This window comes from Callithrix jacchus, chromosome 21, assembly GCF_049354715.1.
Source record: "Callithrix jacchus isolate 240 chromosome 21, calJac240_pri, whole genome shotgun sequence".
NCBI lineage: Eukaryota > Metazoa > Chordata > Mammalia > Primates > Cebidae > Callithrix > Callithrix jacchus.
The window spans coordinates 39,713,544-39,731,228 of NC_133522.1; the positions used below are offsets into that span (position 1 = coordinate 39,713,544).

Consider the following 17,685-nt stretch of genomic DNA (forward strand, 5'->3'; position numbering starts at 1 on the left):
CTGACCTTGTGATTGCCCTCCTTGGCCTCCCAAGGTGCTGGGATTACAGGCATGAGTCACTATGCCCGGCAAGCATTTTCTTATATTATCTACACAGTTTTCTTAACCATTATGCTTAACAGATGTGTAATATTTCATTCAATTGATTTTATCATAATTTACCATTTATTTCTGTTAGACAAGGAAATTATTTCCTAGACTTGGATTTTAATGGATTTTTCAGTTTTAATAAATACATCTGAAGACAAAAATCTGCAGATAAGGTCTAGTACTAGTATTCTTGTGAAAAGACTTCAGAGAATTCCACTAATGGCTTTCTCAAGTCATGCTCATGTTACAGAGCTGCCCAATGAAAGCCTATACCTGGTCTGTAATTTCCTAAGTGTGACTTTATCAAAGAGGACTTTTAGGTTCCTAAAAATTATGATGACATTATAATCCAATAAGTTACTAGTCAGATAAACTATGGCATTAATCTTAAACAAACAGAGTAAATGGACCTGTTCAATTTATCACGGCACATTTAACCACGGTTTATTTACCACTGAAAACGTTCTATGTATTTCACGGTCAATAATGAAAGATTACTGCAGGGTAGTGTGAGATAGAGATGTATGTTTATGAAAGAGCGAGACAAAAAGAAATAAGAAGAAGAAGAATATGAACCATAACTAATGATATTAATTAGAAATATCTAATTGGTAGCTAATAAACTGATTAGGTTTCTAGTTTCTATTTTATTATTTCTTCCTTAATAATCGGCTTTATTAATTATAAACTCAGTTTTTTGCAATGTAAAGGAGTTTATAAAATATTTACATTAAATATTTCTATTTTCTTATAAAATATTTATATCTTCATATAAAATACATAACTTAAATCAGACTAATAATGTCTCTTACATGGAAATATACAAAAGCACACTACATTTTTTCCCCTAGCTGTTCTATTCTTCTAAAGACGACAGGCCGGGCACGGTGGCTCACGCCTATAATCCCAGCACTTTGAGAGGCCGAGATGGGCGGATCACCTGAGGTCAAGAGTTTGAGACCAGCCTGGCCAACACAGCAAAACCCTGTTTCTACTGAAAAAAATACAAAAATTAGCTGGGTGTGGTGGCGCAACCCTGTAATTCCAGTTACTCGGGAGGCTTAGACAGGAGAATCGCTTGAAACCAGGAGGTGGAGGGTGCAGTGAGCAGAGGTCACATCACTGCACTCCAGCCTGGGCGACAAGAGTGAAACTCTGCCTCAAATAAAAAAAATTAATAAAAATGAAGATAATAAATTTTTCACATTCAGAGGTCAGTTATCATTACATATATACAATAAATATACTAAGAAGTTTTCATTTTACTTTGGGCCATAACGAAAGCAACAATACCTTTGTATTTATCTGGCTCAGAGCGCAAGCTTTAACTTGAAGTTTCACAAAGTTGTCCTCTGTAACCAGAAGATTCTCCTAGAACCAAATGATAATAAAATACTGTTATTTTACACATTCCTATGAGAACAGGTCTTAATGCCGTGAAAATTTTCACATAATCAAACAAAATTAAACAGACCCCAAATCTTACAGCGAATTTTAACAATTACAATTAAGTATAGAAAAATACATAATGCAAAATAAAGAAAATATGGGAGTACAATTTTAAAAAACCTTTAGAATATATATTTTAAAAAGCACTCAGATAACAATATGGATATATGTGTGTAGACAATAAAGTTAGGATAACGAAGTGAAGCAGCAAATACTGTACTCCTTTATTTCAACCTAAATAATCTCAGAACATCAGATCTTCACATTTACAGGGATATCCTTAAACACATATGCACATAACATATAGCCTTTACTAATTTTCAGAATTTGTTTGTTTGTTTTGTTTTGAGACAGGGTCTCACTCTGTCTTCTAGGCTGAAGTGTAGTGGAGCCATCACAGCTTACTGCAGCCGCCCCTCCAGGGCTTAAGTGATGCCCCTCCCTCAGCCTTCCGAGTAGCTGGGATTACAGTCATGCACCACCACACCCAGCTGATTTTTAATTTTTTGTAGGGATGGGGTATTGCTATGTTGCCCAGGCTAGTCTCTAAGTCCTGGGCTCAAGCAATTCTCCTGCCTCAGCCTCCCAATGTGCTGGGATTAAAGTCATGAGACATAGTGCCTAGCCCTTAAATTTTCTTAATGCTGTAAGTGAAATTCTTTATTTATTCGTTTTTTTTTTTTTTAAAAGACGGGGTTTCACTGTGTTGGTCAGGCTGGTCTTGAACTCCTGACCTCAGGTGATCTGCCTGCCAAAGTGCTTGGATTACAGGTGTGAGCCACCACGCCCAGCCGTGAAATTCTTTTTTTTAAATATAATAAAAAAAATAGAGATGGTATCTTGCTGAGTTGCCCAGGTTGGTCTCAAACTCCTGGGCTAAAATAATCCTCCTGTCTTGGCCTCTCAAAGTGCTGGGATTACAGATGTGAGCCACTGTGCCCAGCCAGTGAGCCAGTGAAATTTTTTTTTTCTTTTCTTTTTTTTTTTTTTTTCCTTGAGATAGAGCCTCTGTCACCCAGGCTAGAGTGTAGTGGTACGATCTCGGCTCGCTGCAAGTTCTGCCTCCTGGGTTCAAGTGATTCTCCTGCCTCAGCCTCCTGAGTAGCTAGGATTACAGGCATGAGTCACGATACCTGGCAAATTATTTTTGTATTTTTACTAGAGATGGGTTTCGCCATGTTGCCAAGGTTGGTCTTGAACTCCTGACCTTAAACTCCTAATTTAAATAATTAAATTAGTCTCCTCTACCCCTGATATGACCAAGATTAGATCAAAAGCTGGCCAAGAATAGCCACTTATAAAGCATTAAGAAAATTTAAGCCTGGGCACTATGTCTCATGCTTTAATCCTGATCTGCCATCTTGGCTTCCCAAAGTGCTGGGATTACAGGCATGAGCCACTGTGCCAAGCCAGCCAGTGAAATTCTATATAGTCCTTTATTCAACTCTTCCTTAACATGTGCCTTGGACATTTCATCATGCCCCATGGGATTCTGGGGTCAACATATGCAATTGAACTTAATTATCCCTCAGATTCCACTTCCAGATAGAAATTCAAAGGCAAGGCCAGGCACAGTGTCTCATGCCTGTAATCTCAGCACTTTGGGAGGCAAGTGGATCACTTGAGGTCAGGAGTTTGAGACCAGCTTGGCCAACATGGTGAAAACTGTCTCTACTAAAAATACAGAAAATAGCTGGGCAAGGTGGTGTACACCTGTAGTCCCAGCTACTTAGGAGGCTGAGCCAGGAGAATCACTTAAACCCAAGAGGTGGAGGTTGCAGTGAGCTGATACTGTGCCACTGCATTCCAGCCTGAGTGACAGAGTGAGATCCTGTCTCAAAAAAAAAAAAAAAAGAAAAAAGAAAAAAAGAAATTAAAAGGCTAAAAGAGTCTAAATTTAGACATTCAATGTTATCTACCTATATTATTAAATATCCCTCCTCTAAACAACTGTACCTGGTAGTAGTAATTAAATCAGTCTCCTCTGCCCCTGATATGCCCAAGATTAGATCAAAAGCTGACTAAGAATAGCCATTTTTATAGCCCTTCCTGTGATGTATCAAAGGGATTACTGTGTTTTGTTTGTCATGAACACAATCTGAGCATATCTTTTTAAATGTCAGATTTGACAAAACTTGGTAATAATATGAAGATGTTCAATAATATTGATGAGTTTGTGAATTTTATTCATGATGGTGTAAACCTGGAGATGTTTCTTCCCAAGAGCTAATCAACCAGACCTCTATCTGATCAATGATAGAAGCCAAGCTTTCTGAAACATAGACTCCTGGCCTATTTTTGTCTTTTTAGACAGGGTCTTGCTGTATCACTGAGGCTGGATTGCAGTGGTGCAAAGAGCTCACTGTAGTCTTGACATACACAGGTGGGTGCCACCAAGCCTAGCTAATTTTTTTTAGTAGAAATGGGTGTCTCAGGGGTGATACCATGATCATGAAGGTGGTTTTCCCAGGGTGAGGCTTATCCATTGCACTCCAGATGTGCTGACCCCTGTGACTCCCCAAATGTGGGAAACTCGACGACTGCATGATTTGTGATAGTGGGGGACTGCGTTCGCGCTTTCCCCAGTTTTAATTTAAAAAAAAAGAAAGTAAGAAAGAAATGGGTGTCTCACTTTATTGTCCAGGCTGGTCTTAAACTCCTGGGCTCAAGTGATCCTCCTGTCTCAGCCTCCCAAAGTGCTGGGATTACAGACATGCACCACTTGCCCAGCCTAAATGTTTTAAGAGTTAATGAAAGACAAGAAAGAAAACTGGATTGTGTTCATGATCCGAACTCCCATTATTATTATGAAATACTGATTTATATATAGCACTTACTTTTAATCCCTAAATTTATAGAAGAATGATTTTGGCTTGCCACAGATCTTTCTAATAGTCACCAATACTATATATGAAAATTCTACTATCAATGCTTAAAGTAATAAAAAACTAGCAATCACTGAAAACTTAGTAAATGAGGTAACTTTGGCAATGTCTGAAATTTGTATGGAAAACAATATTTTTCTACCTCTTCCATTTCACATATGAGACAAGGTCTTTTCTGAGATCAGGCTACTTTAAAATTTGCATTATTGTGGTATTCAGAATAAACTGGGTTACTTTTGTAACATGTAAGACTATTAAGTTTGTTCCATCTTCCTAATGCCTTTTACACCACCAACCTCAAGAACTAAAAACTCTTGCAGCAATTTCTTTTAAAAATATTTTTTAATGTAAGGTAGTGTAATGCCTACAGCTTTATTTTTTTGGTCAAGATGGCTTTGGCTATTCAGAGTTTTTGTGGTTCCATACGATTTTTAGGATTATTTTTCTGTTTCTGTGAAAAATGCCAGTGGCATTTTGATAGGGATTGCATCGAGTCTGTAGATGGCTTTGGATAGAAAGGACATTTTAATAATATTAATTCTTCCAATGAGTGAATGTAGACTATTTTTCTACTTATTACTGTTCTCTTCAATTTATTCCATCAATATTTTATAGTTTTCATTGTAGAGATATTTTACCTCCTTGGTTAAATTTATTCCTGGGTATTTTATTTTTTGTAGGTATTATAAATGGGATTGCCTTCTTAATTTGTTTCTTTCCTTTTTTTTTTTTTTTTGAGACAAGGTCTTGCTCTGTTGCTCAGGCTGAAGTGCAGTTTCAAGATCACAGCTCACTACAGCCTTGGCCTCCTAGGCTCAAGTGATCTTTCCACCTTAGCCTCCCAAGTAGCTGGGACTACAATACAAGCCACCACGCCTGGCTAACTAAAAAGAAAATTTTTTTGTAGAAACGAGGTCTCCCTGTATTGCCCAGGCCAATCTTGAACTCCTGGACTCAAGTAATCCTTCCGCTCTTGGTCTCCCAAAGTGCTGGAATTACAGGTGCCTAGCCTTTCAATTTCCTTTTCAGATAGTTTGCTGTTGGTACAGAGAACTGCTATTTGGCTGGGCATGGTGCCTCACGCCTGTAATTCCAGCACTTTGGGAAGCAGAGGCAAAAGGATAGCTTGAGCCCAGGAATTCGAGACCAGCCTGGGCAATGTGGCAAAACCTGCCTCTACAAAAAAAAAAAAAAAAAAAAGTTAGTTCAACAGGTATAGGGGCTCATGCCCATAGTCTCTGCTACTCAGGAGGCTAGGGGGGAGCTGGTGGTGGGGAAGGTTGCAGTGAGCCCAGATTGCATCACTGTATTCCAGTGCAGGCGACAGAGCAAGACCCTGTCTCAAAAAAACAAAACAAGAGCAACAACAAAAAAAGAATGGTTACTGATTTTTTATTTTGTATCCTGCAACTTTACTGAATTTGTTAATTAGTTCCAATAGTTTTTTGGTGGATTCTGTAGGATTTTCTATACATAAGATCACGTCATCTGCAAACAGGGATGGTTTGACTTTCTTCTTTCCAATTTGAATGCTCTTTCTTTCTTTCTATTGCCTAATCGCTCTGACTAGGACTTCTAGCACGATGTTGAAAAGAAGTAGTGAAAGTGGGCATCCTTGTCTTGTTCCAGATTTTAGAAGAGAAGCTTCCAACGTTTTCCTGTTTAGTATGATATCAGCTGCAGGTTTGTTATACATGGCTTTTATTTTATTGCATATACCTAATATACGTATTTAGGTCTATTCATCCTATACCTAATTTATGTAGGGTTTTTATCATGAAGGGATGCTGAATTTTATTATATAGTTTTTCTGTATCTATTGAGAGTTTCTGTCCTTCATTCTGTTAATGTGATATATCACATATTATCGATTTGCTAATGTTGAACTATCCTCGCATCCCTGGGATGAATAGCACTTGACCATGGCCATCAGTGAAATAGAAATCAAACCCACAAGAAGATATCCCCTGATCCCCATTAGAATGGCTATTATCAAAAAGACAAAAAATAACAAATGTTGGTGAGGATATGGAGAATGGGAACTCTTATACACTGGTGGTCATGTAAATTAGTATAGCCATTATAGACAAAAATCTGGATGTTCCTCAAAAAATGAAAAATAGAACTACCAGGTTGGGCGTGGTGGCTCACCCCTATAATCCTAGCACTTTGGGAGGCTGAGGAGGGTGGATCACCTGAGGTCAGGGGTTTGAAACCAGCCTGGCCAACACAGAGAAACCCTGTCTCTACTAAAAATACAAAAATTAGCCAGATATGGTGGTGCACACCTGTAATCCCAACTACTCGGGAGGCTGAGGCAGGAGAATCACTTGAACCCTGGAGGCAGAGGTTGCAGTGAGCTGAGATCGCACCACTGTACTCCAGCCTGGGTGACAGAGTGAGATTCTGTCTCAATTAAAAAAAAAAAGTACTATCATGTAATCCAACAATCCTTCTCCTGGGTATACATACATCCAAAGGAAATGAAAGCAATACATCAAAGTGATATCTGTACATCCATGTTGACTGCAGCACCATTCACAACAGCCAAGATATGGAATCAACCTAAGTGTCCATCAACAAATGAATGGATAAAGAAAAGGTGGTATATATACCCAACAGAATACTATTCAGCCATAAAAAAATAAAATCCTGTCATTTGTGAAAATGTGAATGAATCTAGACAACATTGTGCAAAGCAACATAAGCAAAGCACAGAAAGACAAATACTACATGATATCACTCAAATGTTGAATCTAAAAAAGTTAATTTCATAGATGTAGAAATTCCAATAATGGTTACCAGAGGCTGGGGAGATGAAAGGGGTGGGAGCTAGGGAGAGAGGTTGGTCAACAGGTACAAAGTTACAGATAGATGGAAGGAATAGGTTCTGGTGTTCTATTGTACAGTAGACTGACTATAGTTAACGATGTAGTACATATTTCAAAATAGCTAGAAGAGAAGATTTTGAATGACATAACAAAATGGCAAGTATTTTAGTGATGATATGCTAATTACCCTGATTTGATCATTACATATTTATACATGAATCAAAATATCACTCTGTGCCCAATAATATATATAATTATGTGTCAATTAAAAACAAAATGAAACAAAAAATTTTTGTTACACTACAATATGAACCACCATTTTCACATACAATTTAAAGGAAAGTACTGTAATTTGAGGAGTTTCGTTTAAGTAATTTTTGTTTATTAAGTCCCACTCAAAATAACATGTCATTTAAAAGTGGGTTTATGGCATATAAAGATACACTATCTTGTTTACTTTAATGATTAAACATTTTTTCTTACCCTTTCTTGAAATACAAATGTTATTTCTTCATCTGTGGAACTCTGCTGGAAATATAAGCCTTTCATAGTGACCTAAAAATAAACATATATATATGAAATAAAAGAACAAGTTTTCCAGACTAAATGAAAGCAAAAATGGAAAAATAGTCCTGGCAAAGGATAAAATGACAACTATAAATGTAGACTTCAAATAAGTAAATTTAAAAAATCTTTCACAAAGTGATCAAATAAGAGAATATTCAACAACTTCTGGGCACCTGTCTGAGAATGGGTTTACAGTTCAACCTTTTACTAAAAAGGCAAACATGCTTCATTTTACTTTCCTATACAATAAAAAAGGATTACTTAAAAGAAACCTTATGATGGCCAGAGAAGCTCAATTTTATTTACCTTTTATTAAATTTTCCTTTAATTATCAATGTTTACCAAAGGCTTTCAAAGTCTTAAAGATCACTCAAAAGGACAAAGTGAACAGCCAATACACTGGTTGAAATCGTGGCCCTAATTCTTCTGTTTCAGTCTATAAATTATTTAATGAGAGTATTGAAACTTATATTCTGTGGATTTCTTGAAGCATCTCTAAGGATTCCACAATTGTTTCTTTAATTTTCTGAGTAATTGTACGATAAGACTATTTTTTTAAATGCAAATTTTATAGAAGTATAAAATACAGGAAAGTGCACAAATCCCCCAGCATATAACTTGTTGAATTTTACAGTGTGGATATGCCCATGTCATAGCAGAGGACACATCATCACTAGACCTCCAGAAGTTCCCTGTGTCCCCTTCTCCTCCTAAGGAGACCCAATATCCTAAATTTTAACAGCAGAGATTTTTGTCTACTTCTGAACTTTATATACATAAACTTATACTCTTTAATGTCTTTTCTTTCTTTCTATATTATGTTTGTGAGTCTCACTCATGTTGTTGCTTGTAGTTGTATTGCATTCATTCGCATTGCTATGTAGTACTCCACTGTATAAACAAATTGCTATTTACCCATTCCCCTATAAATAGACATTTGAATTCTTTCCAGTTTGGGGCCCTTACGAATGGTTCTGCTAAAAACATCCTTGTATGTACTTTTTGGTGAAAGTACTATTAGTTCATTTATTCTATGAATGAGGAAAATGAATCTTAGCTTAAGCACATAGTTGATGTCTCACAGCACCAGCTGGGCCAGAACTAGAATATAAACCAGGTGCTACTGAATCCAAAGTCACTACTCCTAACCATGGCATTTAATCATTTCCTCCTGAGCTGCTAACATTAGATATATCAGTTAAAGTGGAATACTTTTAAGATCATTATTAAGTACTTGTTGATATTTCTGGATACAGAATTTGCAGGGCCTAGTGCAAAATGAAAATGTGGAAAGCCTTGTCTAGAAATTACTAAAATTTCAAGATAGCAGAGCATGAAAGCAAGCACTTCTGAGTGTGAGGTCAGTGAGACTGCATAGGCCACATGCCCATAAAGCCAGCCCTCTGTGTTGAATGCTAGTGGATCTACTTGGATCTAAACATGTAAAGAGTTTTTACAGAGTGTAGTTGAACAATGATTGCTGGTTTCTCAGATGTGATAATCTAATGCTGGAACTAACAGAAATGAATACACATTTAAGATATATATAGAAATTATGTATGTAGCATGTATCAACGAAGTATATAAAAGCAGGATTAAACTAGGTCAAATGATTAATTCTAACCCTTTGGTTGCAAAAGGTCTTTATTTGTGCCCATGTTTTTGTTTAGGGGCTGGAGAGAACCTAAGCATAGTTACAGCAGTTATGTATTCCCTCCAGCATTAAATCTACCTCTCTTGCCTACTTTTGAAGGCTCTCTAAAATGCATACTCACCTTCCCTGCTCTACCTCACTGCTCCACAACATCCAAGCACATACCCTCTGCCTATCTAGTCAGTATCACTTCACATCATAGGGTTACCCCCTGTCTCAGAGCTCCTAGGTATGGCCTGGTCTCTGACAGAATGCTTCACAGATTCAGCTAAGTAAATAAAGTTCAAGTTCTACCCCCTCTCCGGAATCATCCCCAGTGACAATCACTCCATCTGTTCCGTGCTTCCAGATTTCATTACATATTAACAAAACTTTGCTTTATTTATTTACTAACTAGTGGGCTTTCCCAACCTGGGAAAATCTATATCCATAAGTATTAAATAAAAAAATCTCTGTTCCTACTCAGTCTGGAGTTACTAGAATTGCCTTGAGAAGTGAAACAATCACATATCAACACCTTGATTTCAAAGCATCTTGCTTTGTGATACTGGAAGGTACTGTTTTCTCTGCCCTTTGAATCTTGAAAGACATGGCATATCACCCAGATAAGCAGTCACGTGAACCTTAGACTGTGCCCAGTTTCAAAGACCCTGGATAACTACTTGTTTGCACCCCTAGTATCTCCTAAAACAAATATTATACATATAATAATGGAAATATTTTTAGTCACATCATCCTAAATAGTTTCTTTAAATTAGGAAAAAATTGCCCTGGTTAGTGGAAAAAAGTAATGTTTTATTGGTCCAATTAAAAATTGTATGGGAACGAAAATATCCTTAAAATTACAAAGTAAAAAAAGAGGTGCTTTTTACAAAAGCAGCCAGAATAAAATTGAGGAAATACTTGTCTTGCAAGTCCAAAAAAGGAATACTGAGTTCCTAGTACTAAGAAAATGGTAGAATGAATGGTATTGAAGGCCCACATGGTTTCCTAGGCAGATTAAATAAAACACTTACTCTATTATTCAATAAAATTTTATTTCATGTTATTTTTTGTTTTTGGTCTCACACTCTGCCAGTCTCATGTTATTTAATAAAATTTGTATTGACTTAAAAGACATTTGCACATAGGACATAAAAAATAAAACATTGTATAAAATAAAAATATAAATTAAAATATATAGGCCAGGTGTGTTGGCTCATGCCTGTAATCCCAGCACTCTGGGAGGCGGAGGCAGGTGGATCACAAGGTCAAGAGATTGAGACCATCCTGGCAAACATGGTGAAACCCTGTCTCTACTAAATATACAAAATTAGCTGGGCATGGTGGTGTGCACCTGTAGTCCCAGCTACTTGGGAGGCTGAGGCAGGAAATCGCTTGAACCTGGGAGGCAGAGGTTGCAGTAAGCCGAGATCATGCCACTGCACTCCAGCCTGGCGACAGAGTGAGACTCCGTCTCAATAAATAAATACAATATATATAATATTTATGACATTTCTAAGAAAAGTCATGTAACTTCAAAACTGTAAGTTCCACTATAAACTTTATTATATCGAAAGAGTACATTTTAAAGCTTTTTGGCCAGGGGTGGTGGCTCATACCTGTCATCTCAACACTTTGAGAGGCTGAGGCGGGAGGACTGCTTGAGCCCAGGAGTTTGACAGCCTGGGCAACAAAGCAAGACCCTGTCTCTTAAAATAAAATAAATAAATAAGTAAGCCTGGTTTAGTGGCGCTCACCTGTCCTATCTGGGCGTTGGAGGCTGCTGTGAGCTATGATCACCATTGTAATCCAGCCTGGACAACAGAGCAAAACCCTGTCTCTTAAAAACATAAAACTTTTTAATAAACATGTTTAAAAATGTAGGCTGATACAGCCTGTGAAAAGCATAAGAGTAGGGGCCGGGTGCGGTGGTGCACGCTTGTAATCCCAGCACTTTGGGAGGCCCAGGCGGGTGGATCATGAGGGCAGGAGTTCAAGACCAGCCTGGCCAACCTGGTGAAGTGCCGTCTTTAAAAAAATAATAAATAAATAGTCTGGGTGTGGTGGCTCACGCCTGTAATCCTAGCACTTTGGGAGTCCTAGGTGGGTGGATCACCTGAAGTCAGGAATTCAAGACCAGCCTGGCCATCATGGTGAAACCCCATCTTATAACAATAAATATATAAAAATTAGACAAAAAATAAAAAAAGAAAAGCATAAGGATTTATATTTTTACAGGTATATGAGAATTTTTAAATATTTGAATTAATCCACAAACTGAGGATTGTGCTAGTAGTACTATAAATTTTTATAATGATCACACAGTAAACTTACTAAAAATCTGCAGAAACAAAAATTAAGAATACCAATTTTAAATAATTTTTAGCAAAAGCAGAATAAGGACTTTGCATAAATTAAACACCTGACTACCAACACTTCAAGAAAGTAGTTAATAAAGATATTGATCTGCTAGGGGTTTCTAAAAATCAATGGGAAGTAATTTCAAATGGTTTCATCCTTCTTATAATAGCAACATGAACTCCACTTGCTCTTCCATTACACTCAATCCCCCAAGAAGCTCATCTATTAATAATTGTAAATAAAACCTCTACAAATCATTCCTTACCTATACTGTCAGGCCAAAAGTGGTCTGAGCATCAGACCAACCTGAAATTCAACAGACACAAAGCTGGACTCATCTTTCCTCCCAAGTAAGAATTTGCTGTACTCTCCAGTCATCAGGAATACCTTAGATCCATCCCTATGGCGATAGACTGACGAATGCTTTCATTTCTCTTCCTCATTCAACCCATGCATTCCCCTATGGCTAATTTAATTCCTGGAAGTCCAAACTCCTCTTCTTATATGCTCAAATTTTTATTATTCCCCAACGCAAACTTTATAATACTATGGCCACTTCAGGCTCAGAGTTCAGTTATAATGTTTCTAACATACCTCTTTTTGTTTTGAGATGGAGTTTCACTCTTGTTGCCCAGGCTGGAGAGCAATGGCGCGATCTTGGCTCACTGCAACTCCGCCTCCTGGGTTCAAGTGTTTCTCTTGCCCCAGCCTCCTGAGTAGCTGGGATTACAGGCATGTGCAACCACACCTGGCTAATTTGTTGTATTTTTAGTAGAGATGGGGTTTCTCCGTGTTGGTCAGGCTGGTCTCGAACTCCTGACCTCAGGTGATTGACCTGCCTCAGCCTCCAAAAGTGCTGAGATTACAGGCGTGAGCCACCACGCCTGGCCTCATTTTTGTTTTAAGGAAAGCAAAGATATATTATTGTCAAGCAGCTAGACAACAGAAAAACAGATGAGGTCAACTCTGAAATGTGGCCCTGTATGCTCAACCTGGTCACCATCCCAGGCTCTCTTGTGATATCTGAGTATCCAACACCCTGTTCCCTATCCATCGTTGGGACCTGTGCACAGCATTATAATACTAGCTGGATTGTTAGGGGGAAATCTTCAATTATATTTCAGATCATAGGGAAGAGGTGAATTAATATTACATTTTAACAATGTTTGCATTAATCTGTGAGACTTTTCATACAAATCCACACATTGGAAAAAGAAATGTGTCCAAATATTTGGCCAGAAAGAATATAGTCAGTATAATCAAAGCAACTAGCTGGAGGTTTGGCTCAAATACTGTACTCTGCAGGGTATGGAGGATGGTAGTCCTAATGGGTCAGGTTTGTTTCTTAAAGAGAATAGTGAATGCATGGTCATAACAGTTGAAGACATCTCTACATTGCATAGGCAAAACAGTTTCTCGAGTCTGTATACTCAAAGGACACTTTGCACAAGCAAAGAGTCCACATGTGTTTTGCTGTGTACAACTACAGTGCTCCTTTGTGCCTATTATAATATAGACGGGCACAGGAGACACTGTGACAGTGGCTTATACCTGGGTAAACCTTGGAAAGCAATTCCAACTGATAATATAAGAACTTTAGGCACTATAATTTAAAACTAAGTGGAGAATGCACAACATCAGGTGGTTTCTATCATTAGAGGGACTGAAACAGAGGCTGAGTACATATTACCGTGACTTTATAAAGGAGATTTAAGCATCGATTGAGTGGGACAGATGTTATCAGATGACCATTAAATTCTCTTCTAATTGTGACAGTCTTTTTTTTTTTTGAGACGGAGTTTTGCTGCTGTTACCCAGACTGGAGTGCAATGGCACGATCTCGGCTCACGGCAACCTCTGCCTTCTGGGTTCAAGCAATTCTCCTGCCTCAGCCTCCCAAGCAGCTGGGACTACAGGCACGCGCCACCATGCCCAGCTAATTTTTGTATTTTTAGTAGAGACGGGGTTTCACCTTGTTGACCAGGATGGTCTTGATCTCTTGACCTCGTGATCTACCTGCCTCAGTCTATCAAAGTGCTGGGATTATTGTGACAATCTTGATACATATTCAATTGAATTTATACATGTGTGGCATAATCTCTACATCTTATGCAACCTGAGATCTAAAGACAGATAAAGAAGCAGATAAAGAAGCAGAAAAGGAAATTGTTTCTTTTTTGTCTAGCTAGCACAGTGGCTCTCAACAAAGAACTCCTGGATTTCAAAAGAATTTGGCCGGGTACGGTGGCTCACACCTGTAATCCCAGCACTTAGGGAGGCCAAGGCAGGTGGATCATAAAGTCAGGAGTTCAAGACCAGCTTGGCCAAAATGGTGAAACCCTGTCTTTACTAAAAATACAAAAATTAGCCAGTATGGGTCCCTATTAAAAATACAAAAATTACCTGGGTATGGTGCTAAGTGCCTGTAATCCTAGCTACTTGGGAAGCTGAGACAGAGTACTGCTTGAACCTGGGAGGTGGAGGTTGCAGTGAGCTGAGATCGTGCCACTCCACTCCAGCCTGGGCACCAGAGCAAGACTCCATTTCAAAAAAAAAAAAAAAAAAAAGAATTTCTGATGACCTCCCCACCCACATGAGGGCTTTATTTTATTATCTGTTGATTTTCAGACTGCATTTTCACTTAAGAGTCTAGGGTTTCTTACATGAGCAATTCCCCACCCATATCTTTGGGGGCTGGGGACATGGGATGGTCATTATCCCAAAGATCTGAAAATCTCTGGTCCAGTTACTATACAATGTAGGGTTATTTAATATAGTATGATCCAGAACAATAGAAACTTAACTTTCATTTATATTTTTGAATGAGCATCATACTTTCCCATATTGTACTACTTGAGGAACAAGGGAGCAAATGGTGTGATGAATGAATCTTCCCTTTATGCTGCCTTAAGCATGTGACTCTGGGACAATGCAGGTGGAGGTCCCTGGTGATGACAAAAATAACCAACTGAAGGATCCTTCCACAACTCTACCACACCGCAGTTACTAGCTCCCCTGCAATCCATTTAACTGATTTTCTTTTTTACCTACTAACATTACCAAAGCTTGTAAATGCTTAATTTTCCATTTCACTAGAGGATCATGGAGAAACCCCTTCTTGCTTCAAATGAAAAATATGAATTCTAATTTTGATTATCAAATATTTACTAATTCAAAAATCAAGAGAAAATTTCATGTCTTTACTATGTATACAATGGAAGAAATTTTTTTGTAAAATACCATATTTTAGCATATGTATATATGCATTTTTTTTGTTTTTTTGAGACAGGGTGTTGCCCAGGCTAGAGTGTAGTGGTCACGATTTCGGTTCACTGCAACCTCTGCATCCCGGGTTCAAGCAATTCTCCTGCCTCAGCCTCCTTAGTAGCTGGGATTACAGACATGCACCACCATGCCCAGCTAACTTTTGTATTTTTAGTAGAGACAGGGTTTCACCATGTTAGTCAGGCTGGTCTCGAACTCCTGGCCTCAAGTGATCCGCCTGCCTCGGCCTCCCAAAGTGCTGAGATTACAGGTGTGAGCCACCACGCCCCGCCTAATATGTGTATTTTTGCTCTTCTACTCTTAAAATTCTCCTGAGCTCAATGTAGTACTAATCATTGGGTCTACAAAAAGAGTATAGTTTCACTGCACAAGGCTGGCAGCTTGATCTTGTATGGGGAACTCTCTCAAATCTAAACATCTTATCCCCTGCTATAAGCTGGAACAGAGGCATCAGTGAAGGGAAATCAGTAATAAAAAGTAGTAATTTTACACTGCAGTGGCTGCTGGATCAGATTTAGAAGTCAAAACTGCCTCGAGTTTGAATCCTGGCTCTCCTACTTATCAGCTGTATGACTTTGGGCTACTTAATTTTAACCTTCTGGGCCCGAGATCCCATATCTTAGATAATAACAGCAGTTATCTCAAAGGGTTGACATAAGGATTAAATAGTACATGCAAAGCACTCAGGGCAACATCATACTTTCAGAAATGTTGGCTATTTTAACTATTATTTCTGTAAGTTGGGCATATTTCAATTACAGAGAATCTCTAAAGTAGTTCTGAAGCCCATCTCACAGAGTTGCAAAGGGTTTCGTCAATGCAACCTTACTTTTCACACCTTTTAATTTCTGCAGTGGGCTACGGTAGCAGCCACTAGCACAGGTGGCTACTGAGCACTCCAACTGTGTCTAGTCGGAATTGAGATGTGCTGGAAGTGGAAAATACACATCAGATTTCGAAGATTTAATACGAAGAACGTAACATCTCAATTTAAAAATATTTGATGAAGCGATGAAACAGTAATGTCTCGGATATACTGGGCTAAATGAAGAATATAATTAAAATTAATTTCACGAAGTTTCTTTTCACTTTTTAAATGTAGCTACCCCAAAACTTAAAATGACATAAGGGGCTCGCAGTATATTTGTACTGGACAGAGTTTAGGTAAAACCTTGCTGCTCATAACGTGGACAGCCACACCTGGGAGCTTCTTAGAAACGCAGATGTTTCTGGCTTCTACCCAGACCTACTCCAAGGCAATGCTTACATCTCGCTCCAGATTATTCCGCTGTTTAGCGGAATGAAGAGGGCAGATCTGGCTCGAAAGCCACATACAGCGAATAATTACTAACTGCTTTCCGAATACAGCAAAGGGATGAGGAAGAAAGAAGTGGCTGAGAAGAAGTAACAGAGGAAGAAAAACACACTCAAATTCTAGAAACAAGCAACAGTGGAGAAAGACTCAACCTGGGAGATTGAGTGGAAGGGCACTCCCAGACCTCGGTCTCCATAAAAGTAGAGGGAGATGCAAACTGAGATAAGACCTACAATCAAAACCCGTCAAGGTCCAGGAAACTGTCCCTCAAATCTAGTCTTACCCGCCCCTCAGCGGCCTCAGCTAAGCTAGGCCTGGGCCCGAAAGAGTCTCCGGTTGGGGTTCGACGCGAACCACCATCCTCCCCAGGGCTGCACGGTTTCGTGGGGCATCTCTCCACCTTTCGCTTAAAGTCCCGTTTCTCAAGACACAGAACGCGTTTCCTGGGGCTCACCTGCCTCTGATCCGCCCCAACGGCCTGCACCTTCGCCACCGCCACCTTCAAGTCCTTCCGCAGAGAGCCCGCCCCCCGCTCGCATTGGTCAGGTGGCTCGTCACTCCTGAAGGGCGGGGTCGGACTTGCGAGGCTGTCGAGGACGCCATGGCAACCGGTCTCGAAACTACATCTCCCGGCAGGTTCCGCTCGGGGGCGGGGGAAGAGGCGAGGCACAGCCCTAAGGGCTACCAATAAATGGGCGAAGTGGGAATCGCCTGCATGGGTTCCGTTTTATGCAAATTCTAACTGAAGACCACACCCTTCCTCATTCCAACCACTGCCCCTGCCAACCGCTTTGGGTGGTGCTTCGCCTCTCTTTTCCTTTCCACATTATTCTCTCCTTTAAAACCTCCAATAATTAACTTAGTAAGTGCATCCTATCTAGCGTCTTGCACTGGAACGAGCAGATGCGCCGAAATCGTGGAGCAAAATCTCCATAAACCACGATAGGGCAACATCAGACAAGAAATCCCCGGTTTCGCCTACGTCGCGGGGAGAGGAGTGCTAATCTCGCCCCCCCCCTCAACGCCTGCTGATTGGCTCATTTGGCTTGTCACTGTTGTCTTACAGTTCTTTGGCTCTCCCTCCTTGGGTTTGCTCGGTGGGTGGGGCCAGCGGTAGGGGGCGGTGAGAAGGTGCGAGCCTCTTCTTCCGATTGGCAGGAGGTTTTTCCACCCACTTGTGGGCGGAGACGGGGGGGTGGATGGGGGCGGAGGAGGCAGCGGAGGGAGATGAGGAGATAGGCGGGAGCAAGGGAGCGAGGGAGGGAG

The 17,685-nt window shown here is 39.5% G+C and overlaps 1 protein-coding gene and 1 non-coding gene across 9 annotated transcripts in view; one reads left to right on the forward strand and one right to left on the reverse strand.

Moving 5' to 3' along the window:
• The window catches only part of CRYZL1 (crystallin zeta like 1), a 51,798-nt gene extending 34,864 nt beyond the window's left edge, over positions 1–16,934 (reverse strand). For 4 of the 8 annotated variants that reach the window (XR_013530667.1, XR_013530665.1, XM_017967066.4 and 1 more), the window contains exons 1-3: positions 16,874–16,934; positions 7,739–7,810; positions 1,384–1,461 (exon numbers count right to left, since the gene is read on the reverse strand). Coding sequence is in view for 2 of the 8 variants with exons in the window: in XM_017967066.4 (XP_017822555.1) it covers positions 1,384–1,461; positions 7,739–7,804 (144 nt within the window). In the remaining 6 variants the exon portion in view is untranslated. Of the gene's footprint in view, positions 1–1,383; positions 1,463–7,738; positions 7,813–16,873 lie in introns of those variants that run through there. The other 4 variants (XM_054249056.2, XM_078358743.1, XM_078358741.1 and 1 more) reach the window with 2 other exon arrangements.
• LOC118150026 (U1 spliceosomal RNA) lies at positions 3,960–4,125 on the forward strand. Its single transcript, XR_004737794.1, has one exon. It is a non-coding gene; the product is annotated as a U1 spliceosomal RNA (small nuclear RNA).
• Positions 16,935–17,685: the final 751 nt, after the last annotated feature.